The sequence below is a fragment of the Salminus brasiliensis genome, chromosome 9 (assembly GCF_030463535.1).
Source record: "Salminus brasiliensis chromosome 9, fSalBra1.hap2, whole genome shotgun sequence".
Taxonomy (NCBI): Eukaryota; Metazoa; Chordata; class Actinopteri; order Characiformes; family Bryconidae; genus Salminus; species Salminus brasiliensis.
The window spans coordinates 22,861,281-22,889,007 of NC_132886.1; the positions used below are offsets into that span (position 1 = coordinate 22,861,281).

At 40.2% G+C, this 27,727-nt stretch overlaps 2 protein-coding genes and 1 non-coding gene across 4 annotated transcripts in view; all 3 read right to left on the reverse strand.

Moving 5' to 3' along the window:
• Window positions 1-12,945, reverse strand: part of kirrel1a (kirre like nephrin family adhesion molecule 1a) — a 43,559-nt gene extending 30,614 nt beyond the window's left edge. For both annotated transcript variants that reach the window (XM_072687855.1, XM_072687854.1), the window contains exon 1: window positions 12,665-12,945. In XM_072687855.1, the coding sequence (XP_072543956.1) occupies window positions 12,665-12,713 (49 nt within the window). In that variant the 5' untranslated portion in view covers window positions 12,714-12,945. The remainder of the gene's footprint in view (window positions 1-12,664) is intronic.
• Window positions 12,946-15,765: 2,820 nt separating this feature from the next.
• Window positions 15,766-15,839, reverse strand: trnar-ucu (transfer RNA arginine (anticodon UCU)). Its single transcript has one exon. It is a non-coding gene; the product is annotated as a tRNA-Arg (tRNA).
• Window positions 15,840-16,714: 875 nt separating this feature from the next.
• Window positions 16,715-26,116, reverse strand: il13ra1 (interleukin 13 receptor, alpha 1). The gene is made up of 10 exons (XM_072686858.1): window positions 25,824-26,116; window positions 23,968-24,098; window positions 23,416-23,584; window positions 20,755-20,854; window positions 20,432-20,610; window positions 20,172-20,296; window positions 19,380-19,521; window positions 19,113-19,209; window positions 18,354-18,432; window positions 16,715-17,854 (listed from the first exon to the last, which is right to left on the reverse strand). Exons 1-10 carry the CDS (start codon window positions 25,900-25,902, stop codon window positions 17,759-17,761), a joined length of 1,197 nt encoding a protein of 398 aa, XP_072542959.1. The 5' UTR covers window positions 25,903-26,116; the 3' UTR covers window positions 16,715-17,758.
• Between the last annotated feature and the right edge of the window lie 1,611 nt (window positions 26,117-27,727).

Genomic DNA, 27,727 nt, shown 5'->3' on the forward strand with positions numbered 1-27,727 from the left:
AAAGAAAGATGTTCTGTTCATTTATAAAGCACTGCATTTTGTTTTAGCAAATAGTGAACAAAATAAGCTTACAATCAGAATGTATTTTTTGCTTTTCATACAGCTACATATAATGGAGGCTCTCAAGGAAAACTGGAGATCAGGTTTGTTCTTGTTGATGTTGTTGATGTCTGCTTAAGGTACTGAAAGTTTCAGTTTATAAGTCATTTAACAGATGCAATCGAACGAGAGGGCTACAGTCACAGATAGGACTGCATGATTTTGTAAAAAACTGACATTGCGATATTTTGTTGTTCTGCAATAGATATTGCAATATAAAAAAAAATGAAGGACTTTTTACCAAAAGTCAATGAACAAACTAAAGTGATATTAATAATGTCCACTGTCCACTATGGACTGAAGTACGATAAATGATATCAGGCACATATAAAGTGAAAGATCCACATCCATGTGTGTCTGGGAGTCCAACAGACCATAATTCCCACTGGATGGACCTCCCTCTTCCCCCCATCAGGAGCGTCTGTTAGTTCACATACCAGAACTGACAGTTAATGTTGACCTTTCAAATATTCTGCAATATATAGGGTTAATCAGAGCTCTGTAAACAAATTAAAGTTGTAAATTGAGTCAGTTTAAATATACACAGTGTACTCAATAAGTATTTAAGGATATACACCGATAAATTATAGGTGATTACATATAAAGATTGATTATCTTCAGCAAATATAATCTGTCTCTGCTAGATCTGTCATAGAAAATGAGAACAGTGTATACAGTTTATTAAGCAAGTTTTAACATAATGTTATATACGTGATATAATTAGCCAAAATGTGACATTCAACATCCTGCCATGAGACTATTGCGCATGTGCACATTGTGATGACAACGCTGAAACGATAGATTGTGCAGCCCTAGACACGGATTCTATAATAGCAACATGCAGCTCAGCTGAGCTTCAGCTTGTGGTTGGAGCGGTCAACCTAGGAAATAAATAAGCTGTTAAAATATTTGTTGTTTAAAATTAATGGACTTCATTAATGTATTAACTTTCATGGCACTAAGTAAGATAATTAAGGACATTTTGACAATACACACCATTAACAATAGTACTAGAAGTGTCCCATGACTCCATATCATTTTTTAGCTAAATCATTAATAACAAAATTTGTATCTGTATGTAACTGTACCTCTACCATTCAACCAGGCTAAGAACCATTGAGATTTCTGAGATTTCAAGACTCAATTCACCACTACTGCCACTAAAAACACTATCAAAAACTATAATTACAATAATTTGGCCTAATTTGGCCCTGAAACTGAAACTTGTAGTTGGTCAGATATAGATATTTCATATTGTGTAGCTTGTTAGTAATCTGTCTCTGGTAGGTATGTCAAGAAAAATGAGAACAGATTTTCTGCAGATTTTTCTTTGTATCAAGCAGCTAAAAGGTTGTAGTTCCAGTTACTTTGTGTTTAATGTAATTTGACACTGCACCCCACATTTTGCGCATGTGCACACTGCGAATGGCAATGCTGTAATGATATATTGTGCAGCCCTACAAATATATACTGCAGTTTACACTGAAGTCTTAAAACAGTTCCCTTCTCACATAGAATTTTCACTTCCTACCATATATGAGGAAAATATGAGTGCCTAAAATATGATATTTTACTTTTTATTACACAAGCCAGCCTAAATTTTTTGAATCCATGCTATCAGTAACAGTAGCATGCCATTGGAAGCAGAACATATCAAATAAGGAGCATCAATTTATTATCTAGGAATCATGACCACATCTTAGCATAGCATCAACTCCAGAGAGCATCCGTTTTTGCTTTTGCCGTTTTTTCACCAATGTTTGCCAAAAACGAGCCACTATTTATATTCCCGTCCTTTTAGTTCAGTCGACTCTCTAAGATCTGTAAGATACCAGGCGGACCTCTCTCCAGCACTGCTGATGTGCCAGACTATGAATATGTATCAGAATGCCACAGAGAGCGAAAAAGATGATGTCATCCAGAAATAGCCCCCTCCCATGGGAGGAGATAAAATTGGCTTAGCACCGCCCACTTCCACAGAAAAGGCTATGGTGCTTTGTTTTATCTCTTAACACACGACTTAACATCAGCAGAACTGCAGTCTGATCAGAAGAATCATCTGTGTTGCGACTCGCCGAGCAGATTTGATTAAACAGAAAAAATATAATTTATTCACTAGCAGAAAATATTCACCAGCCTATCACCCAACATCCGTCTACCCTTAGTCAACTTTTCTAACCTTGAGAAAGTTGTTGCATTTGCATATGGAGGAGAATCATTCAGCAGCCGGGTGCTAACAAAAGGTTTAAAGTCTAAAGGAATGCTCTTCAGCGCTGAGAAAACACAGACGCTAATGTAAATGAATGTAAATGACTAGCGTAGGCCTGTTGTTGCGATGACTAATGAAGAAGTGCACTAATTCTTCAGCTGCCCTCTCTGGCTAAGGCTGAAGACTAGACAGCTGTGTGACTTCATACGCCAGCCACTCTCAGACAACAAAGGAGTGTGTCTGGTCAAGGAATACGTCACCTGCTTCGGTCAAGACGCTACATGCTATAGCCTGAGGAAACTCACTGCTGCTCATGTTAAGGCATAGTACTTATGTCCAGAAGCATGCATGGCCTGAAGTTACACCCTCTGAATAATTTTCTTAAACTATTGCATCGAGCTTGCAACATTTACAGTTTGTCATCGTTTTTGATCTGCGTTCATGACTGAGCCTCATAATCAATGCTCTATCACTCATAGCCATAATCAGCTCGTCGATCCCACTGTAATTATTGCCCCTCATCATAGTCCCTCTATCCATCCCTCTTCCTCTCATCTCTCTCTTTCTCTCCTGCTCCTGCTCAGCCAATCCTGCCACTCTGCACCGCTCGCCGTGTTCCGTCACCATAGCAACAGCTGACGTATGCGAAAAACTACCCCAAAACTTTTTTTTTGCTTCTTTGCTGTGTATGTGTGTTTGAGTGAGCATGTGGTGGATCTGAGTGTGTGCTTCACTCTTAAAAAAAATGATGCCAATTATGCTTCCTCATCACCTTTCCTTTTCTTCCTCCAGGTCTACCTTTTTTAAATACCTCTTTTAAGAGGTCAGCAGCATGTGAGTCGTCTAGCTCCTCTACATTCAAAGACTGTCGCTATCACTGCTCTCTTCAGAATGGAAAAAAAACAAAACAAAGGCTAAAGAGATTGAGGAGGAAGCACAGTCTCTCCACGACTCCACAATAGTTGAAAAAGGACAAACTAGAAATCCTTCAAAAAGCCCTAACAAAAGCACAATGTGGAAAAGAATGGGTGGTCCATCAGGTCTAAGAGACTAACCATTAGAGAGGAACATAATTATCATAATTAGGTACGCGTGATGGAAAATATTTATGTGCATAGACATATAACCACAGAATCAAATAATCGCCCACATTGGGCAGATGTTTAGATTTGACCCCTAAAAGCAGGATGCTGGGCTACATCGCACAAGTCAATATATTAGTGCTGGGTTTAGTTGACCTCAAATCAGTCTCACGATTAATTAGACACTTTACCTCGCTTAGGATTAATGAACATTTATATGAGCAGCTTGAGTTGTTAATTTGACTTGGCATACATGTACTCCTCCATGTTGCTTTTATGTTGCAAACTGGACGGGGCAGAGTCACATGACTACACACACTGTAGTATGTTATTAAAGGGACATTACATGAACACACAGTGGAGAAAATGCCAGCAAAATGAAAAACATTGTATAAACGAAAAAATAAAAATAATAAAATATGTATATTAATCAACATGGGAAGTTTACATAGAGTAGATGTTCTGACTGTCAATTTTGATTCATTTTCGATTAATTGCCCAGCCCTACAATATAGCTTATACTTCTTGTTTAGAGATTGTTGTAAGAGTATTATTAGATTACTCTTACTTCTTGTTTTTGTAGTTTGGTTTGGACTTTTTATTGGATCATTTTGCATATTTCATTAAATAATGCAGATTCTCTGGCAACAACATTAGACTTATATTAGATAAAAAAGCTTCATTAGATAAAATATATATAACTAAAGCGATTGTTCAAAAATATTTTATCAACAATCTTTATACACTGACTATTTTAAGATAAATTTTTTGCAATGCATTCATTGGACATTTTTAAGCCCCTACAAATACCTCTGTAATGCTGATCCAGGTTAATTTAGTCTGAATATCTGATTTTGTACATCAGTAAATACTGGATATTGCCCCCCAAATCATCCCCATATCATAACTGCCGACTCATCATTGCTGTTTCAACAATCTGAATCACTGATTTCATTGTAAATGTGTTATTTGATGTAACTGAAAACGGAATAACTGCAACGGCCCAAACACATTTACTCCTTCGGAGATATGAATCTTTGATCAACAGATAGCGATGCTAACTGTTGACATGGTCAGATAGATAAAGAACAAATCCAGTAACAGATTTCATCCTGTTAGCAGAACTGCCCCCCCACCCCCCTCGCTCTCCCTCTACACCAGTTTCCCTCGAGTCATCTCCTTTTGTCTGCAACTTTGGCCATCATTTTTCCCCTTTCATTTTATCTCTCTCCTCCCTCCCATCCCTGAGAAAGAGAGAGAGACCTCTATTCCCATGTCACTTCACCAATCTGTACCTCTTTGTTTCAGTTCTCGTTTCCCCCTCTCTTTCTCTCATCTGTTTTGCTTGTCATTTTACATAACACACACATACTCTCTCTCTCTCTCTCTCTCTCTCTTCTCTGTCTGTCCCCTCTCCATACATCCTTTTCTATCCACCCTCTATCCCACTCTCTCTCTCTCTCTCTTCATCCTCTCCTTCTCTTCCCTTGTCCCTCTATCTGTGCAGCCCTGCCGTTGCTATAGAAACAGATCTATTTGAAATGGGAGGGAAAGAAAATTATTTCTCAGCAATTTCCCCTCTTCCCCCGTTTTTCACTCTCTTCATTTTCTCTGCTCTTTTCCTCGCCGGCTCCCTCTCTCAGAGATTCCCTTCTCTCTCTCTCTCTCTCTCTCTCTCTCTCTCTCTCTCCCTCTCTCTCTCCTCTCTCGCTGATTTTTTAATGTCCTTTTATTCACATGAATCCCTGTTGCGGCTATTGTTGCCATGGCCACTGCAGGAACATTGACACAATAATACACACAGTGGCCATGGCAACCCAGAGGGTCAGCACTAGAAAGCTATGCAACTGCTTGAAGTTGAACGTCCACTTCAAATGGGCCGAGACATGAAGTATTAGCTAATAGCTCACAGACGTCCGTTCGGCGCACTAAATATTAGGTTCTACAAATAAATATCGAGAGGCCAGGAATTCCGGTGTGTGTATGTAGATGTGCTTATGTGTGTGAGAGGGGTTGTGTGTTTGTGTTTGCTGCAATCCATCCATCATACCAAATATAACTCACCCAAGCAAACTCTCAAGCTGTCTGCTTGTTTATTCGTACCGATGGACAAGCGCATCGTGTTTGGAGTTACCGGAAGAAAACCCTTTGGCACGTTGGTGGAATTCACCTTGAATAACCATCTGCATTGATATGTGAGTAACAGAGGTGACTAACAAGTTGAGCATGAGTAACTACCCAAGACTCATTAATGTCTGGTACAGCCAGACAACACAGCGGCTAGGGGCGTTCTTTCAACAGTACAGTGCAGAGCTGGGACATTACACACAGTTCAAACCGTGAAATGCGCAACGTTCATTCCGTTAGCGCTTGATTGGTCGAGCCATCCGAGTGCATGATATTTGGGCTCTCTACGACCTCATTGGGCGAAGAGTTACAATGCCCTTATTGTAGGCTGCTTAGTTGGCTCCAGAACTGTGTAATGTTTTCTCCCGCAGGCGAGCTGATTGGACGGCTCCCGCCATCAGCCCTCCCCTATTCGAAAACTTCAGAGAGCGAGAAATGACATCATCATCATCAGCCACATTCCACTGTGGTGGGGGCAAGGGGGGGATAGCGAGGAGCAGCGTCCAAAGAAATCACCACTAATATGCGTAAATAGGCAGACAGACACATAGAGAAACACACACTCACACGAACACACACACACACACACACACAAAGACAGACGAGAGTCTCAAGAAAGTGTCTACAGTGCAGAGTGCCTCTTCATCATGTGCCCTCTTTTAATTCATGTCCTCCATCTCTCTCTTTCTCTTGCTCATGTCTCTCGTCCTCCGCTGCTCTCTCTTCCTCTCTCCCTCTCCCCTTCCATGATGACCCCTCCCCCTCAGCTCTGACTAAAGGAATGCAAGAAACACATCTGGAACTTATTAGAGAGAGAGGGAAGGGGGAAAAAAAGAACCAGGGGGGATGGAAAGAGGGAGAAGGGAAAAATGAGAGGGCCGAGCAAGCAAAAGAATGAAAAGCAGACAGAGGGCCAGAACAAGAGGCCTCCACACCAAACTAGTTTATGAGAAACGAGGGGGGGGGGGGGATTGGATGAGCAGGAGAAGCAGGAAGAAAAAAAGGACAAAATGCGTCCGAAAGTGAGGAAGAGATGGACAAAGGCGCTCCGAAATGACCGGAGGACTGTTCATCTGAAGTGGGCCAGGCATGTTCAAAATGATTTCTCCCTCCGAAAAGGGAGGGGGTGGGGTGGAGGGGGGGTCAAAGATTTTCACTCAAGCCTAGCCTTTGAACTTTTCTCTCCCTCCGACATTCATTGCAAAAGAGGGGGAGAGTGGGAGAAAGAGAGAGAGAGACAGAGAGAGAGAGAGAGAGAGAGAGAGAGAGAGAGAGAGAGAGAGAGAGAGAGAGAGGTGCGAACCATCCCCCCTATGAGAGCAGTCAGGCATGAGTAATAATGCCTTTCTCTCCCTATGGCCTAAACCACTCCCCTCCTCTCTCTTTCTCTCTCTCGCGCTCCCGCATTCTCTCTTTTCAATCCCATCCCCCACTACTCCCTGAAAAAACTCATCTTTGTCAAATCTGCCCCCTCAACTTCACCCACCTGTCCCCAGGGCCCCCTTTTCTTGGAGGCATACCTCAAAAACACTCACACACAAAACCCGCTAAAAACACACACATGTGCTGTCCTACTGCAGAACTAGGAGGACGTCTATTGGAAATCCTAAAATGACACACTTCACACACGTGTGGTTCTAGGAAAAGTTTTAATTGACCTTTACACCTATACCATTACAGAGGTTCTTCAAACTATAAAAAAGGTTCTCATTTACAAACATGTTTTATTAAAAGAAGGATCCAATGAGGGGCCCATGGGGGTCCAGATATAGACATTCTGGCTCATGTCAATAAACTTTGACATGAGCCCGAAGAAGCACAATGTAATATGGCACAAGATCATGAAGCTTGCCGAGCTACATCTGGTAACACCCTGATTAAACAAGAGAACTGTTTAAACACAAGAACGAGGAGAACCGTTTTCAGATTGTCTGGACTGTTAGAAGCTCAGTGGAGTGATAAAAGCGGGGAGCCACACATCCCCTTACATAAATATGGCTTTCCTAAAACTTGAACAGTCGGTTTGTATTCATAAAATAAGTTCAAGGAACTTTTTCCACATAGGAGGGGGTTCCTGGCTGTAGAACGTAACGTAGTTATTTTATGACAATGGTCAAATTCATCTACAGTTGTAAGTACCCATCCTGTCTATGTTTCATGCCTTTTCTGCCCTAGCATACCTGATCCAGCTCATCAGCTAATTATCAGGCTCGACATAAGCTGGATCAGGTGTGCTGGGACAGGAAATGCCACAAAGAATCATGCAGGGGACACAGTCTAGTAAGATTAACTTTTGCCCATGTAACATATATGCAAAAGTATTTGGACACTTGCTCATCTATTGCTTTTCTGAAATCAAGGGTATAAACAAATACATTTTGGAGTGTTGTTGCAAGGATCTGATTGCAGTGACAAGAGCATTAGTGGAGTTAGGATGTTGGATGATTACTTGCCGGAGCGATATGATCTCAAATCAGTATCATGATTAACTGAACATGATTACGATTAATGAACAATTATTGAATGGTGGGGAAAATATTAACAGAATAAAAAATATATATATTAACGGAATAACTGACTGTCAGTTTTGATTAAAAGTACTGAATAGAGTACTGATCATTCCAGAGAACACTGCTCCACAGCTCAATGCTGGGAGGCTTCATATCCCACTAGTCCACACCTGGCATTAGGTACAGTGCTAATATGCTCATGTTTATCTGCTCCAACAGTCCTGTTCTATTGACAGTACTTTCTACAGCTGTGACCATCCATCCAAAAATTTTTAAGGAACCAAAATCCGATCATCTAAGACACTGCACAAAGAACAGTTGTTGGTACCTTTATTTTGTGCAAAGTGCAGAAGGCCCCTAGGCTAGAGCTACCGTAGCAAAGATCTATGGCATCCTGTCCAAAGAACCTTTCTTGGTTTCATTTGGTGCCTTTTATCTTCAAGTGAACCCAAAGATCCACAGAGAGGAACATCCTCACATGCCAAGTGGAAGCGAAATGAATAAAACTTCTGGGGCACCAGCTTAATGTAAACATATTTTGAGGTTTAAAATATTTGAAGTGAGGATCATAGATGAGCAGCTGCAATACATCTGGAAATCTGTGTTCATCCTCACAGAGAATGCAGGAGGAGGGAATTAGAGTTGTTAGTCCTTCACAGCACCATGTTTATCTACAAAGCTGGCAAGACAGCAAAGTTTAAATCTAGAGTTCAGTGTTTAGAACTGATTTCAGGGATGTTTGGAGACTATACTACTACCAATGTTGAAATTAGCCTCATGTTTCAGAACCAGAAACATATTTTCTACTCTTGATATCCTATAAAAGCAAGAATGGAATTTAGGTTTCCTTATGATTGTCAGATGGCTTTTACTTATAAACACAAACATATCTTTATCTGTATCTACTGTTTCTAATATTTCTCATTTTAAGACTACTGTAATATTGTTTATAGACATTTCTAATTGTTTTGGTCCATTATATGTAGTGTAATTACCACATTCTACATATAATCTACAGGTACTGTATCTTTGTATCTTTTATAAGAAATAAACTTTTAATTAGCTCAACTTACAGTTATAAACATATTAGCAAAGACTACATTTTTGTAGTGTAAGGTGCATTCAGCTTCACTATTATAATTAAATGTTGATTCACAACGTAGCTTATCAGTCTGTGTCTGATGTGAGCTGTGTTAAAATAAGGTTGAGATAATAAACAAGGCAGTTCTAGTGATGGGATGGGTCAGTCAGTTCATTGAACCAATTCTTTCTAATTCAATGAATATACAGAGGGATAGAGATGAAGGGTGTTGATCACTGCAGGATATCCAGCATCCAGAAGTGTGTGCATACTGCAATATAGACCAACCACTACATTAAACCACCTTTATGGGTTCATTTTGCCACTTTGACAGGCTTTTCTTGTGTTAATACACATCATATTTATCAATTTTAACGGCCAATACATTATATGTATAATTTGGTCGGGCAGTGCTCCAGAAGTCGTTCATTCAATCAACCTCTATTTAAACTCAGAAACAAATAATAAAGCTTGGAAAATTATTTCCACTATAAAACTAACAGTTAATGGACTTTTAAAGACAACATCAGTTAATGCTAAAAAGCCAAGGCTATGATGACGCTATGTACATCTCTGCAGTAGCATATAATTTACGTAATCAGCTCATTAACTGATCAATCAGTTGAGTTAGGGCTGGGCGATATGGTAAAAATGTTATATCACAATATAATGTATATTTATCGAGATATTTTGTCGTGCATACAAAATTTACCAGCAGCTGCAGATTGTAAAAACTGCTATCCAAATACTCTCCCATACTTAGATTTCCTGACGAAATCATGGCAGAAATTCTAGCAGTGCATCAGTCTTTCCTTGTAATTCATGCTATCCATCTGTGAAATTCTACAATCCATTAAAATTTCTCAACATCATACAATTCCAGTTTACTGATGTCAACTTGGATGGACAGACTACATAAATAGATAACCAGCCATGTGTCAACTTGAACTAAAACAAAGTTGTCTTGCCTTGCTCTAAAATGTATTTTAGCAAAATCATCTAGTGGCTAGATTGGCATCAAATAACACCCATCATCATTTGGTTCAAATAACGCCCCCAAACATTTGGGTTTTAATGTTTAAAGTTTTTAATGGCTACCATGCATGTGAATAGTCTTCATAAGGGGCCACATTTTCCGCTTACAACTTCACCAACAAGACAACTCACTTGAAGAGTGGGACTTTCATGTTGAGCATTACAAGCTATCCTGTTCATTTTTTAACCAGTGTATCCTCCTCTATATCAGTGTTGCAGATACTACAGTACATTGGCAGCATGCCGCATATTAGCTGCCTCATTTTACATTGCCTTCCATTACTATCCATATAGAAAACAAACATCAGAGCCCCTTTCAGACATGCACGGTGACCCAGAACTCTTCCGGACATTACCCAGAGGAGCTGTATGTGTGGACTTCATCCAACCAGCCCCCTGGTACAAAGTCCGGGTAATGTCCGACCGAGTCCATGTGTGACTAGAGCAGGTAATGTTCGGGAAAATTCACAATGGGCGTGATGATGACATCATTACGGATGAGTCTGTAGCCTCGTTCGCCATCTTTGATGTGCTGCAAAACACTGGCAGGCTGAACATTTCCTGTGTCTGACACTGCAAATTCTATGGCTGTATTCTACATTTATAAGAAGGGTAACTCCTGATAATGACGGATCTGATTCTCCTGACATTTACTAGAGTGTATATGTTAAAAAAAACGTCTTTTCTCAGTGCTTGTCTGTCACTAACATGTGTCCGACATGGTGAATGCACCCTGATACCATTTCTTAGAATAGTTTTGCCCCTCCCCACGATGAAAGACTACAGTTTTTTAACGGAATAAAAAAAAAACTTAGGGACTGCTGCTTTAAAAATGGGAAAATTATTTTACACCATAGAAGTTTTTTGTAAAGAATAGTGTCGGGACCTGGCAATCTGTCAGCTCAAGGTACGAGTATCAGTATAGTGGGGAAAAGGGTGTATTATGGAATCTATAATGAAGGCAAATTTTAAACATTTGAGGTAACCATGAGTGACTCTGTTCAGCTTTGTGTCACAGAGCTAATATAATAACATCCTGACGCTGAGTGATGCAGCTGTTCAGCCACTGACTGGGTCTCTGCTGTTGTACAGTAAAATCTCAGGGAATGCCTGCTCGAACCCAAACAGAGCAAATACGGCTTCTGAATGAGCAGTGAGACAGCGGTACTGGTGTGCCTGCTGGTGATCTTGGTCTTCGCTGCAAGTTTTAGGGATTTAGGAAACAGATTTTTTCACAGCCATAATGGATTACATCATCTGTAGTAGGCTACCTCAGCCGGGACAAAGCAGAACACGCCCCTCACCTATGATGGAGTGGTCTGTACCTGCTCTGGCGCGCACCATCTCTCCCTTGCTCTGTCTTTCTTTCCATCTCTCTCTCTCTCTCTCTCTCTCTCTCTCTCTCTCTCTCTCCTTCTCCTCCATGTCCCTTTCTCCATCTCTTTTTTTCACCTCTCTCTTTTTCCTTACACCTCTCCTTGTCCTCCATGCCTCCCTTGATCTCCCCTCTCTATCTCTCTCTCTCTCCTTTTTGCCTTTCTCTCCCTCACTCACTCTATCTTCACCTCTCTATCATCTCTCTCACTCTCTCTCTCTCTCTCTCTCTCTCTCTCTCTCTCTCTCTCTGCACGCGACCGAAGACAATGGTCAGTAGCAGTGTCCGCAGAGGAGCGAGCGAGGGAGCTATGTTCTAACAGGTCTCTCTCTCTCACCCTGTCCCTCTCTCTCTCTCTCTCTCTCTCTCTCTCTCTCTCTCTCTCTTTTCGCAGTAGCTCGCGCGGTCGCGCGGCTCGTTCCGTAATGTCGCCTAGCAACTCGTTTGCCACTGCTGAAGGACTGTCATGAAGCACACACACACACACACACACACACACACACACAAGCATATTCTATCTCCCCTGTTAGAAAAGTGCTGATTTACCCTCCGCGTCATCTGCGTCTCACGTGCGCGGCCATAAAGATGGAGTTTGGGCTCATTTGCGCCAAAGAACGACCAGTCTGTGTGTGTGAAAGAGTGTGTGTGTGTGTGTGTGTGTGCATGCGCGTGCACCCCCCCCCCCTCCCCAAATCAATTGGTATGCTCGTGATGAAGGGACATTTGAGGAAAAAGCGCACCACTGTTCCGCACTGTGGTAATGTTAGCGCACGGCGGCAACGGGCAGTGTTAGCGGCCTCCGTCGCGTTTGATCCACACACACACACACACACACACACACACACACATCACATCCACAGCAAACGCTTTACACAACTAAAGGTCATGCAGCGTCTTCATCATTAGACACAGTTGGCATGAAGAAGAACACCACATAGCAGCGAGCGGACCCCCTCTCTCCACACACACACACACACACGATTGAGGCTCTGCGAGTCACAACGGACCCCCCTCCCCTCTTCCTCCAAACGCTCTCCCCAAACCCCCACCCACCCCAACATACACCAACTTTTGCCTCTTTCAGCTCAGCGGACTGTACGCATGTCTGCGGTGCAGCAGAGCTGCGCTGAACCTCCTTCTTCTTACCTGTGTGAAAACTCAGCGCCAAACTCAGGAGAAGCAGCGAGCCCTGCATGGTTCAGCCGTTAGCTCAAATCTCCGCATGGGTAGCGTCAAAAATCCACACACGCTTCTCTGTAATCCTTTCCATGCGTGTGTCTGCTCTCTCTCTGCCCTCCTCCCTGCTCTTCTGCCCTGCTTTACAGCATTCTGCCCGTCCTTTCCTTCTTTCTCCCTCTTCTTCAGGCCGTCCCTCTCGTTCAGCGACGCTCCGTTTTCTCATTAGCAGCAGCGCATTCCTCACAGCTCTCTCTCTCTCTCTCTCTCTCTCTCTCTCTCTCTCTCTCTGTGGCGTCAGCATTTGACCCCCTCCTCCCTCCCCTTTTTCTTTTACCTCCAGTCCACCCTCTCTCTCCCTCCCTCTCTCTCCCTCTCTCTCTCTCCCTCTTTCTCCCTCTCTCTCCCTCTCTCTCTCTCCCTCTCTCTCCCTCCCTCTCTCTCCCTCTCTCTCCCTCTCTCTCTCTCCCTCTTTCTCCCTCTCTCTCTCTCCCTCTCTCTCCCTCTCTCTCTCTCCCTCTTTCTCCCTCTTGGCTTTTGCAACTCCACAGCGACAAACAGCAAAGCGTGAAGAAAATAAGCCTTCAGCTGATAAAAACAGAAATCATCACACTGCATCGCCCGTGGGCTCTCTATCCATCCAGCTGCAGCCACACACACACACTCTCACACACACACACACACTGCAGAAACACTGGTACACTGGAGTTACAGTGCAAGCTAATGATCCACAAACACCGTCTAATCACAGGTCAGTAGAGCCCAATGAGGCCCAAAACATACAGTTTAAGTGGACACACTGCCTGATCAAGGGATCCCTCACCGTTAAAGATTGTATTGAGACCCAGACAAAGTCAACCACAGTGGATTAATGTAAAATGTTCAATTCTAGAAACTAGAGGGGGGGGGGTCATCTTTACAGTGAGGTTTTATTTACTAGAAAAGCTACGCTGAGTCTGCTGATGCTAGTACAATAGTGGCCAATCTGTAGAAAATGATGATTGAGAATCATTTCAGCTTCAGCACCCTCCCTCAGCTGTGGAGGAGGTTTAAAATATGTCTTAGACAAAGTCTTTCTAATACTGTTCTACTACAACATCCCGACATCCAGCAAAGTACTGCTGACCAGGTCACAGAGCTTCTAGAGGCCTGGTCCTCTTTTCCAATGCCTGGCTCCTCTCATTGACTCTGTCTATCTATGCAGTTACATCAGTAGGCTGATATGGTGGAAATCTCTCTGCTAACAGGCTGCCATTTTTGTTGCAGCCTCTTGTCCACTGAGTAAGAAATAGTGAGCTAAATATATCATTTAACTCACATATATCTTCCAGCCTTCCCAGCTTCCTCCAGAGCTTGCCTTTAGACAAGAGGAACACTTCACCGATTGTCTTATTTTCTGTAGGGCCGAGATCTGCCTACTAGAGTGGATTCAGCCTGTTTGTGGTGTTTCTAATAATAACTCCATTTAGTTTGTATATGATATTTTAATTGGATTGTACATGGACATGCTGCTTAGATCTCCACAAGTCCTATCCAGCATTAACTTTTACCGCAGCAGCTCCTCTTCTGTGGGATCGGACCAGATGGCCTAGCTTTCGCTCTCCATGTCCATCAAGGAGTCCCATAGCCCTGCGTCCGGTTCACTGGTTGTCCTTCAACAGACCACTGCATACCAGGATCCCCATTAAGCCCTGCCTGCAGTTTTGGAGATGCTCTGACCAGTCGTCTAGGCATCACAATTCGGTCCTTGTCAAAGTGGCTCAGATTCTCATGCTTGCCCTTTTTTTTCTGCTTCCAACACATTCACTTCAGGAACGGACTGTTCAGCCGCTGCCTAATTTGTACATCCCACCTCTTGAGAGGTGTCAGTGTAACAAGATAGTGAAGGTTATGTTGGTGCTTCACGCTGGTGGTTGTAATGCTGTCTGATCGATGTGTGTGTCCTTGTTCGATGCATGCAGGTCTTAACGCTCAGGTTTCTACTGGTCCACTTATTTTTTAACATTTCAGAACAATGAAATGATTAAAATGCCACTGCTGTTACAGTATTGCAGTAGTTTTGGCCTAAGATGTGGGTTGAAAACACTCCCATAGCAAAGGGTTACATGAAGGACGTGTCTGAGATGTTAACTGTTATGAACCTTGCATATAAACTCCAGACAAGTGGTTTTGAGTGGCTACATTTGCATTGTAAACACTACGACATCTTGTTCCATTCGCCACCACTGTAAAGAAATACAGCAAGAGTCAGCAAGGTTTCTCCTCAAAGCTCCACTTTACATCAAACCACTCATGACTTTGTTCACGACGATTGAATCGTGCAGAGTTCCCCTTTAAAGTCGTTTCTTGTAGCTGAACATCTTTGAACTGTGCCTCGATAAGAGTGGTTGCGTTGCGCCCCCTGGTGGAAACGACTGTTTAACGACTGAACTGCACCAGTACAGAGCCTACAACATGTGGAAACGCTAGAGACACGCTACGGGATGTAATTATTAAATTATCCATCATAATAGTAATTACCATATATATATATATATATATATATATATATATATTATGGCTTTAAATAACAAGCATATTATATTGCAGAAATTCTTCATAGCTCATTGAAATACACAGTCTGGCTCATCTTCCCTATTGATATTCCCTAGGTTCACAGTTTAACATGTTGTTATTGTTGTTATTTTGGGTGCTACTAATTTCTTTATCTCAAAATTGATGGGATTTTTTTTTTGAAAAGACTGAATTTCATATAATTGCTCTTAAGATGAATGTCGACGTCATTTTTAAGACTTCTATGTAGTATTTGCATCACCAGGCATATCTAGACCTTCGCTATGCAGTTCAGTAGGTTCTTGCAGTCCAGTGCAGTAACGCACCTCTCCAGACTGGTCCCATTTAACACGAGGACAAACGAGCAGTTAAAGCCAGGCTTATCCATTTGCAGCGCGTGCACTTCACAGCGTCCCACACCATTAAAGCAACTAATCTGATGTCTGTCACTTTGCAGATCCCGAGGTCATGACAAAATGCAAAACAAAGCCTCAGTTGAAGGGGCATCCATGGCGATACATCTCTGCCGGGACTCGAACCCGGAGCCTCTGGATTAGAAGTCCAGCGCGCTATTCCATTGCGCCACAGAGACTGAGCCAATGGGACGCGAGTACCGCCGCTTTAGAGCCACACAGCGCTCCGTATCCTCTATCAGCATCCTGCAGCATCAGCACCACTGAGGAGGAGGTGTTCCTGCGTCGGCCGGCAGAGGGCGCTCTGAGCGCATCCACGGCGTCACTCTCACTGTCAGGAGCCATCATGGCGGAGAGCAAGCTCTTTAGGTCTGTTGGGGCTGCGGCTGGAAAAGCAGCTGTTAGATTACAGTGATTACAGGCTTTTACAACTCATTCCTCGTCAGGACATAATGCTGCTGTTTAAAGCTTCAGCAGATGCGCTTTCTTAGAGCAGAGATTTGAAAAGTTAATGAGTAAGAAATCACTTTTCATATTAATAATGGAAGAAAATGGAGATACAAGGTATTTGCGTGACAGTGACCATATGGTGATTTAGGGTGAACTGCCCTAATGTGAAACACCTGAGCTCTATTTACTGTAGGTCTTTACCTCAAGCTGTTAAGCTGTGATGGCATGTATTCAAATTCACATTGGACTCCTCAATGTCCAATCTCAGGATCGGGATGTGTTTATGGTATGCATGGTCATCAAAAATACCATAATATGCTGTAAATACATGCTTCTTTTTTTCTTTAATCAAATCTGTTCCGAAGAGAGGGACCGTATGATTTGCCTAATGTGGGACAGTCCTAAAAGTATGTCAGTCTGGCAGAAATGTTCTACAGTGGCCTCATCCAACCCAGCCGAACAGCCTGCAGCTGACTGGTAGACACTAGAAACCACAGTTTAAAGCTTGGTTAAAAACTTGGTTCTACCAAGTACTTGTGTGACAGGGTTAAACAGATCAGTCTTTTTTAATATATGTTTTAAACTCATTTATTACAGATTTCCACAGATATATGATATATGTATTTCCAACCATAATAGTAATAATAATAATAATAAACACTTATTTATATGTATTTATTTAGAGAACCCAGTCACCATGTATAGATAGACACAATAAAAGAAACAGAAAAGTCACATTTCTTAACATGATAATCATAACATTGTAGATTAACCTGTTTAGATTTCAGCCCTGTTTCCATTTTGCGCCTGAAATTGCATGTCCAAATATTTAGTCTTTTCAGTCAGAAAGTGCATAAACCAACGCTATTTTACAAAGTAAAAGTAAAGTTGCAGAAAATCCCTTTCATATTTTCTAATTTACAATACAAAAACATTTTGAACAGCTTATTGGCTGTTGGAAATCTTTCTGTTCCACAGAAACAAAACATTAGAAATAACTACAGTTAATCTGTAGTATCCTGGCCAAAATCTGGACTACCCATAAGCAAACAGCATAAAAAAACACTCCAAACACAAGTTAACATCAATACTGTCTTCTTAACAGGTTTGCTGAAGGAGTAAATCTGCATTACGTGAGACAGAGTGAGACTGAACTGTTCAGGAATGGTAGATGCTTTGTAAACAGAAGTTACATTTGTATTCCTAGGTATTTTATTTTTAGTATTTTTAGTTTTTTGGAATCAATCTCGCTCAAATACCGGCAAAAAACAAAAAGCATTGTGCCCCGCTCTATCATTTCTTATCTAGTCACTGTACAGTCCAGCTGTTAACCATTGAGTTACACAGGGGAACAGTAATACTCTCGTGTTCCAGTCCTCTACAGAACACGTGTCTTGCTGTGCTTTATGGAGGCGATGCGTGAGATACCGTATATACCTGCATCTATGTGCCAGCAAAACAGTCTGACAACATTCATATAGCACAAGTCGGGAAATTAAATCACCAGGACAACTAAGCTTTCTCTAGGTCAACTGAGGAGCATGAGAACATCAAGAGCAGAAAAAACAAAAACACACTCTTGTACACTTCACACTCTAATAACATTTCTAAATGGCCACAGATAGATTGCTTAGTGTCAAACTGTGTTTTATGATTCACAACGATGGAATGTGCTCTCAGGCTCCAGGCTGATCTTCTCCACAACATCCTCATAGGGTACATAAAGTTTTCCCATCTCAAGGACCTAAAGTGCAGGAGAGACATAGATTATAATAGCCGCAGTGTTTGGATTACAAATGATATTTACACGGATTGCCAGCATCAAGTTCACACCAAATGTTTGATGGGTGATTTGGTGTAAGGAACACAAATTGTGCAAAGGGATCCAGACAGTTGTATTTACCTTGGCATAGTTCAATATTGAGAGCTTGGTTACATGGAAACAGCATACATCCAGCCCACTAGCAGATGCATGTCAAGGCTAAATACAATGGCTGCTTCATGAGAATATAGAAGAGAGGCTAAAAACGTGTTGAAGCACCACTTAGAGGCAAGTTAAGGCAGTTATCATGAGAAAGCCAGTGAAGCTAAGTAAGGGCAAGTCATGCATCGCGGGGGAGCAGGAGAGCCAATCTAGCACTGCGGGAAAGCAGATGAAGCTAGCCAGCATATAAGCATTTTTGCTCCAATCATTTAAACATCAAAGAGCAATTTGGAGTTTTGATAATTGCAAAACACCTTACCTTATCTTTATTACTGTTCAGCACATCCTTGAGTAACAGTGGTGGTGCAGGAATTTCGGGGAAAATGCTATCTTTGTGCCTGTGGAGAAAGATACATTTGTCATTGAAGCATTTAGCTTTGATCTTGTCATGTTCATTAAAAAAAGAAAAATGATATATGGTATTCTTGTTTGTAATCCCTCATTTTGACTAACCTATTCAAATGAGCGTGCAAACAAATTATGCAGAGAGATTACACTGACGTGAAATTTCTATTCAATTAGGTGTAGCTAACAGTGTGAAGTTATATCATGATCATATATAAAATATTTGATCATTAATATATATATATATATATATATATATATATATATATATATATATATATATATATAAATCATTAAAAATTCCTTTGTTTAGTTTTTATTGTAGTTAGTTTGATGCAGTGGTGTGACTGACTAACCTGTGTTACTAGGCCTTGCGCAATTAGTCTGTGGGTGGTTTCTGATAATACTTAGATAATACAAGAATAAGGTTGGATGTCTTAATAAAATGACGCATTGAATTAATGCATAATGCATAAAACACCCAAATGTCAAATGGAATATAAATGGAAAATATCCTTTACATTTTTAAAGAATACTTTAAAGAAGCTTTAAATTAAATGTTAGTTTTTGGATGTAAATGATCAACAATACTCAAATAAAGTACATCTACTCAAGTATGTTGAATCTGCTGCATCAGAAGTCTGACAGACTATATTTAAATAGTGAATTTTACCTTCTAAACAGCACCAAAGCCACAATAAGGCAGCAGGACACGATTACAGGGGTGATCAAAGCCACCTTTAACGTCCAGTTTGGATCCCTGTTCACACCTGCAGAAAAAGCGAACAGAGTAAAACAGCAATGAATTAATAAGCAAAACAAATTGACTCATTTTACTGTTTTATAAATAATGATTATAATGATCTTAATTGTTATTTTGGAAAAGCATAGAATAGTCAGTCAGTGACTGATAGTGGAGTCTAGGAAGGAAATGCAGTACCATAATAGACAGGTTCACTAATGTCACTCTCTCCTTTTCCACAGTAGGAACTGTATATTGCCTTTACTCGACCTCTGTAGCTGCAGGATTCATCGTATTCCAAACTTTGCCTTGAATCCATACCAGAAATACTTTTTTCGCCCTTGGTACACACACACACACACACACACACACCAGAATTAACAACTGAAAAAATACAAAAGTACAAGGCTGTTATTACCACTCCATACACATCAAAATCAGAACTGTACACTCGTAACACTATTATACCATTTTCATCATTAATTATAAAATGTTCGATAAAACAATGCCCTATCAACAGGGAATTTTGTTTTGGTGCTATACAGAACCATTTTTAAAAGAACCCAAAAGATTCATGTACAAGAGTTTGTCTTTGTATTTTAAGACCCATTTAACCCCTGAATGCAGCAAGACTTATTACACACTGAGGTGCATTATTCAGTAACTACAGGGACGTCTGTACAAACTGGTGGGGCAATTCTTCAGTAATTGAAGTTTGTACTAACACTATTGGTAGGCTGTTTATGGGGTTAAACCGACAAAGAACCATTTCAACTTTCAGATTTCCTTGATTCTTTATAGAACAATTGCTTCTTTCAAAAAAAATGTGTGTAATGTGTGTTTTTAAATTAAATATCATTTTATAAACACCAAATATACCAAAGTGAGGTATATTTTTTATATAGTTTTAATAATTGTGAAAGACATTTTTAATAACACAAATTAATAAAATAAGTAAATTATAAAAAAGATTACACAGACAAATCTCACCTCATCACATTTTGTGTAGTAAAAGTGGTAAACCCAACATACTGGCTGAAAATCAGGACTACTGGACTGAAAATAGATACGCTTTTGGTCTGTAGTGATATTCAGTTTGAGAGGTGGTATTTTCACTGCAGGACAAAAAGAGAGAGCAGACACTTGCATTTGGACAAACAGATTCCTTCAAAATAGTTGGGGCAAAAATAATATACACACAAAAATAGGCTTTCAGTTCAGTTGAGAACAAAGAAACAAAGAGTTCCTACCTAACTGCTTTGGCTCTATTTTAAAGAGATTCTGAAAGAAGGCATCGTTGTGAGTTCCATTGACAAGAAAATGGTACGAATCATTCAAAAATTCTTCGCCATGTAAATGGCATCCCGTTCTTATGAGTCCACTGCCAATATAGGAGACACATGGATTTTGACTGCCTCCACTGCCAGAACTATGAGAAAAACAAGAAGTTAGAAGGGGCTTTTGTATAGGTGAGTGTCTCAGATGTAAGAATGTTCATTTGCTGTAATGGATGGGATGAGCTGAAGAAAAACAACCAAAAAGCTACAAAAACATCCTTTAAACCAGTTCTCACTTGTAAAAGAGCTGCAGATCAGGAGACTCGCTGGTTAAACTCCAGGTACAGTTCATCTTCATACGAGAGTAATACACACAAGTGAAGTTCTTCACTACATCTGAAAAAAAGTAGTTCACAAATAGACAATCGCTTTCGTTAAGATCTGCTGAGTATAAGCAATGGAAAAGGCACTTTATTGGTAGGAGGATGTTTTAAACAGTTGTTTTTTTAAATACAGCTATGGCCAAAAAATTTGCAAGTTTGCTCTTCACTTCTTTCGGGAAATGCACCACTTCTCCCGCAACCATGTTTTAGTTACAAGCACTTTGATATTCACGTTTTTATTTATTTTGTTTGTTAAATCTGACAGCATTCCACACTGAACTCCAGAAATGCACTGCAGACACAAGGCTCTATTCAGCTCGCACTATTCATCGCCATCTTAATGGAATGGGACTCAGTGGTAAGCAACCTAAGAGGACCCACTGTTCACATAGAAACATACGTTTGCCAGTACTTTGCTCAGGAAGCCACAGTCCTTCTGGGAGAATGTCCAGGGGACAGATGAGACCAAAGGAGAGCTTTTTGGTAAAGCACATTAATGCACCATTTACAGAAAGTACAATGAGGCCCTGCAGTCGAAAATGGCAGAGGTTTAAAGATGACAATAATTTTGTGCAGTCCATTTCCGAAGTTCTGTGTGGGAAGATATTAGATATGACATTTTTTCTCTGCTTTTTTTATCAGAGCTAGGATCCGGCGCTTTTCCTTCAAGCGTGTTGGCTACCTAGTGGTGATGCATTGGCAGCAGTTTGAAAAGAGGAGGTGGAGGTATGTGCTAGTCCTCACCTTCCTAGTGTCGGGAGCATTGCAAGTGACAGGGGAGTCATTGTGAGTGGATAAGTATATTAAAAGTGCAGGGGTGCCAATATTTTTGGCCGTGGCTGAACATGATGTTAAATGTAAACTACTAAATCTACATTGTAACAGATTACAGACATGTCTCCTACACTCAGTACCCACATGTATTGAACTGGGTAGAATCTGTCCTGTGCTGTGTTTCTGCTAAGAGTGTGAGTGTCTCAGATGTAAGAATGTTTGCGCAAATTGGCAGCTGCTAGACATTCTGCTAGGTTTCCTTTCTGTTGATTTTGGACTGTTTTGTTTAATCTACAGCTTTTTCCACATGCAGAGTGACTGCATTACAACTTTGTGAGTCTGAGGTCAATGCTGTTGGCACTCATAAAATGCTGAGTTTGCAGGTTAGGATCAACCCTGGATCAAATCATGGGTTTTATAGACATGTACCCAAGGGACCAAGCCACTAGGGAGCTCCATTTACCCATTATGATACCATCTAAACAGATGGGATCAAGAAGGACATTATTCAACCATGTTGTTTAGTCATGCCCAATCAAAATCCTGGCAAATCTCCACTTCATTCCAGAATAGTCACTTCACTTTTATTCCAGTCACGGCTTAGCAATCGTTCCACTATAGGTCACTAACTTAGTGATGCCAGTCAATGTATTTTACTAAAGGAATAGGCATTTAAAAGATGTGCCTGGGGAGCACAGTTTGCTGGTGGTGTTTGTCTCTGGCTTTGCTGTGTACATCACAGCTGTCCATTTTTATTTAAGTGCTCTTCACTGGGGTAAAGAAGAAGGGCTACACTAATGGTTGGGCCTATATTAAACCTGCATTCTTCTTCAAGTGTCCAAAGTTTTGGGGGTTTTCCATACCTCAGTAAGGCAGTGGAATTAGGATGCCAACAATAGGTTAAAGTTTCATGACATAGCTGAATATAACCTGGTTAGATAACCTGATTTTTGCTTTTCAGACCAACAAAAAGTGTCTTAAGATGTTTTAAGACTGCCATTGTGCTCCCACACAGACCTCATAATTAAATTGCCAGAGGCCTGTAACCTCATTCTACAAGTCTGGTGGATACATGGATTCATGCTGTTCATACCAAATTCTGACCCTACCATCTGAATGCGGTAGCAGAGATCTAACAGTAGCTGTGGGAACATTCTAAGACAATTTTGCTTTCATATACTTTTATATCTTTGATATACATGCTATTTCAACACTTGCATAGCTGCTAAATATCTGCTACTATTACATTTGAACACCTGCTTATTACATGTGTTCTGGAAGTTAATGAGTGCCGACTACAAGAATAGAGTCTAATGTGCTAATCTTTCTCCATGTTAAAATATGAAAGGGAGTATCTCTAACTGAGTATCTCTAAACCCTGCAATGTACTGGCTGGGGACAGAGGGGCTACTGAACACAGACCTGAGGCTGAGCTTATTGACCACATGTGAATGAATTCATCATTCCTGCTCATGTAAGAATGCGGTACAAAATAGAGAACCTAGAACCCTGGCTGAATATGACATTCAACCATATGGCATCCATAATGTGTGTGCGACACTTTTTCTGGTAAAACAATAAAAATAAAAGAAACTCTCATGCTAAAAAAATGATTTTTTCTTTTTTGGCAAAAAAAAACCCCCAAAGAATTGGTATGACAGACTTTTTCATGACATAAGGAGTCTGTTCGTTCACAGGATTCACTGTTTATATGAAAGGACCCCATATAGAAAGCAATATTTAACAAGGTGGCTTCTAAATGTATATGTTTTTTTTTCCCATAAACATATTATGGATTACCTGGATGTTGAGAAAGGCCTTCAAATAATGGTTTGCTTGGTGTCTTGTTTGGGCACATTGAAGGAATCGTAAGTATTTTGAAGCATATTTCATTCGTATAAATGTCCCACGTGTGATTCAGACCTATTGTTCGCCATTTTCTCTCCGGCTCTCCGCTGGGGGGACATTTCTGTTTTAAGAGATTTAATAGAAAATAAAAAGGAAGAATTGTCCATGTTTGCTTGCAGATGGTTTGTTGCTGTCACGCAAAATCCTAAATCTCAACAGACTAACTTTCAATGGAAGTCAATGTAAAATAATTGAATTCCAAGTAATATATTTTGGAGTATTTCTATTGGTCCATTCATCATGATTTTTGTACAGATTATGTACAAAAGTGAAAAACTGCAAAAATAGATAGATAAGGCATTTGTATGTAAATGTACATGTACATTTATCATGCTACATCTGGTTGGGATCTTGTTGTCTTTGACACTTTCTTTACTTTAAGTTGACAACAAGGTAATTGCAAAAAATGCAGGTAAAATTCCAAAAACAACACTAAAGACTCACCTCCAGATACAACTCAATTTGATAGTTCACTTGACAATTTGCATCCAAACCAGCTGGCCTACTCCACTGTAAAATCACTGAACGATCAGAATTCCATGACAGATGCAGGTTTTCTGGTTGGGGCAGTTCATCTTTTAAAAAAAAAAAGAAACAAATAAAAATATATGACCAAGTTACTAAACAAAGTTTAGTAGTGCCTTTCAGTAGTTTCAGTAGTGACTGTTCTTTCAATAGTAGACTATATTTACTGTATTGTTATGAAGTTATGATATACATTATAATTATAATACACATATATTTATTTGCTCAGGAAAGCCCTGTTGGACATCTTGACAACTGAGTTTTATACCTTTGTTGTTTGGAAAATAAGTGGATTTCATGTTTTTTTATTTTTTTATTTAAAACATGTAACATTCCAAAATCCCAAATTGTTGCAAGCCATTATTTAAGCACTAGTTATTAATATACACTTAAGTCAGAAGGTTCATGCTTTCACACCAAACACTTATTTTTGTTTGTTAGTTTCTAACCCATTTGGGCTAGTGTTTATGGTATTTAAAAATGGATTTAAATTCTGTTTAAGAAGATTAAAAACTAGTTAGATCTTGTACAATTGACAATTGTCTGAATGGTCCGAATGTGGACCTGCAGTGGCAAGCAGTCAGTGGGGTGCCAACCTTATCAAGCCAGCAGACCGATATATGCTTGCTACATGGGTGCCTACCAGGACCAGAATTCGAGAACCCTGCTCTAAAATGTATAGGGCAACATGTTTCATTTCCTCTCTTCAGTTTTTAGGTAACATAAGCACAATTAAGAATCAATAAAGCTTGTTCTAAGTAAACCTACTTAACTGCATAGGAGTGCAAAATAAATGAATATAAAGACAAAGTTACACAAAAGTGTCCAAATGTGTTTTTTGGAAAAAACATAAAATCAACAGATTATGACTCATTGATGTCTGGGGGTCTGGAGATTTGTAGGCCCTTTTTTAGTCATGATCTCTTTGGGGCATCTTAAGACAGAACTCCAAGGTCTGTCTTGTTTAAGCTGTGACTTATCTATAGCAATTCCAGGAATTCTGTGGGCTGATAGGAAATATTGACCATGTCAAGTTCAAGTCAGTTCCTAGGAGAAGCATGGGAAAGACAAACCACAGTTGTATGCAAACGTTTGGACACCCCTGGACAATTTAGACTACCTATTTGTTTTTTGAAGTGAAAAGAGGTAAACACCACCAGCACAGCATACTATTTAAAACATTAGCTGTATAAAACAAGTCCTAATGCCTAGATACTGTATATCTTAATAAGTGACTAAGCAGGAAAAAGTAGCGGCATCATTCGAGTTTCACAACGTCTTTAACTTGTAAGGTCCCAACTGACTCCTTAGACGTGGTTCGGCATGTAAAATAAATTAATACAAATCCAAACACAAAAGTGTCCAAATATATTTCTAAGCAACGCTTAAACACAGTTTATGAATCATTGATGCATATGGTCTGCAGATGCGTAGGCTGCTTCCAAGGAACAGAGTTAAATCGTCAAATCGCTGACGTCATGGGTTTTTCAGGAAGCTAACATAGCAGGTTCGGCGGAACAGTGTTTTCATCCCTCCTGTATTCCGACAAACCCCGCCCCTGTCGGCGGAGTGTCCGTGAGTGTGAACTAACAGCCAATCCAATCGCAGTTTAACATTTACTAGCAGCCAATCGTAGCGCTGGAGGCGCGGTTTGTCCTAAATCGAGTGGGAAAAAAAACACACTGCCTTCCCCAGTTCCGTGGAAAGCCACGACCGTGCCAACACAGCGATAGCAAGACAAGTCTAAAACTAAAAGGCTGATTAAATGTTGTTACCTGACAAAGCGACAACTCCAGACACCATGAAGAAAAAGCATGTTATTAAAGAAATGTCCCAATGTCCACAGCTCATCATGCTCTATACCACCAGTGTCACTCAAGATAGCTCGTTATTCCTGGAAAATCCAAAGGTTCCTCGTCACTGGATGATTTAGTGCCGCAATAACAGCCGCATCGACAAAACGAGACAAAAACGAGGACAAAACGTTGTAAAAAAAAAAAAACCCAAAAAAACAAAAAAAACAACAACCCAAGAGATCCACGCGTTTCAAGGATCAACTGAAAACTGAAAGCACTTCATCTCAACTCTAGCTTGTTATACAGGAGGGAGGGCTGGACTATGACTTACAGAAGTGAGCTGCCTTTCAGGAAACGTTCCCAAAACCCCGAAATGCATTGCATCTAGAACCGTTCCATCATACAGCCAAACACATGTCCAACCCAAATGATAGATCACACACATATATGTTTGATACCGTCTTACATTTCCTTTCCTATGAGATTTTGGAGACTGCGTCTAACGCTGCATAAACGGAAACACATGTTTTAGTCGTGATGTCTTTGGGGCATCTTAGGACAGAACTCCAAGGTCTGTCTTGTTTAATCAGGGACTTATCTATAGCATTTCCAGGAATTCTGTGGGCTGATTGGGAATAATGAGCGAGGGATACACTTTGTTTACATTTAACACAGCTTGAAGATTTCATTTCCAAGTTCAAGTCAGTTCCTAGGGTAAGCATGGGAATGATAAACTAGTTGAACACAAACGTCTGGACACCCCTGGACAATATAGGCTACATATTTGACTGAAAACGAGACAAAAACGTTCATCTCAACTCTACTCTGTTTTGGTTTTTTTTTTAATAAAAAGATGTAAACACCACCAGTACAGCAAACTATTCAAAACTAATGCCTAATGCCTAGATACTTTAGATCTGCTTAACTTTAAGGAAGGAAAACAGTAGTCACTGTGGCATGTCAGTATCTCTGTATCCTTCCAGTTTCGCAGTGTCTTTATCTGGTGAGGTCCTAACTGACTCATAAGGAGTGGTTCGGTAGGTCAGGGATAGTCATTCTAAATTCTGAACTGATAAGAATTCCGGAGTGGTGGAAATTCTCTGAGCTTTAAACTTTGCACAAGCAATGAACAGCCATTATAACAAAACCTGCTACTCAGACTTTAGGCTACTACCGCAAAAGCCTCTCAACTACCACATTGTACACAACTTACTGTGTATTTCATTATTTGCCAGTTCAGGCAGCAGGATGTAGCTAAATTTTAGAAACAACATAGATAATTAATGTTTAATATTATTAAATAACATCCTTATAAAGGAATGACACAACCTCTGTGGTCTATTTCCAAACATACCTAAAAAAAAATATATATTTTATTGACATTTCCCTTTAGTTCAGAAAACTGGTTTGGGCAATTGATAAAAAAAATTAATCGAAACGTACATATAGAGCTGATGTAATCTTGCCCATGACCATTTTATTTTTATTTTAATTCTAATAACACATTTTTAAAATAAGGTAAAGAATTTCCACATTGTGTGTGTTCATGTACAGTCCTATTAAAACCATTCTACAGTGTGTGTATTCTTGTGACTGTGCCCTGTCCAGTCTGCTACATGAGCCAACTGAAAAACAAAACAAAAACGAAAAAAAAAAACCCCAAAAAAAACCAACCCAGAGAGATCCATGCGTTTCAAGGATCAACTGAAAACTGAAAGCACTTCATCTGATATGACTTCAACTGACTTCAACTGACTTCAACTGATTTGAAGTCATATCACCCAGAACTATTATGAATAATGATGTGGCACTGTGCTAACAATTCAAAAATCAATGTAATTTACAAAAATACATATTTTTACATTTTTTTAATTATTTATATT

Coding starts and splice junctions, on each gene's coding strand:
- il13ra1 (XM_072686858.1), bottom strand. CDS start 25,902: ATGATGAGCTGTGGACATTGGGACATTTCTTTAATAACATGCTTTTTC. Junction 24,099..25,823: donor TGGAGTTGTCGCTTTGTCAG/GTAACAACATTT, acceptor TTTTTTTAAAAG/ATGAACTGCCCCAACCAGAA. Junction 23,585..23,967: donor AAATTGAGTTGTATCTGGAG/GTGAGTCTTTAG, acceptor CTCTTAAAACAG/AAATGTCCCCCCAGCGGAGA.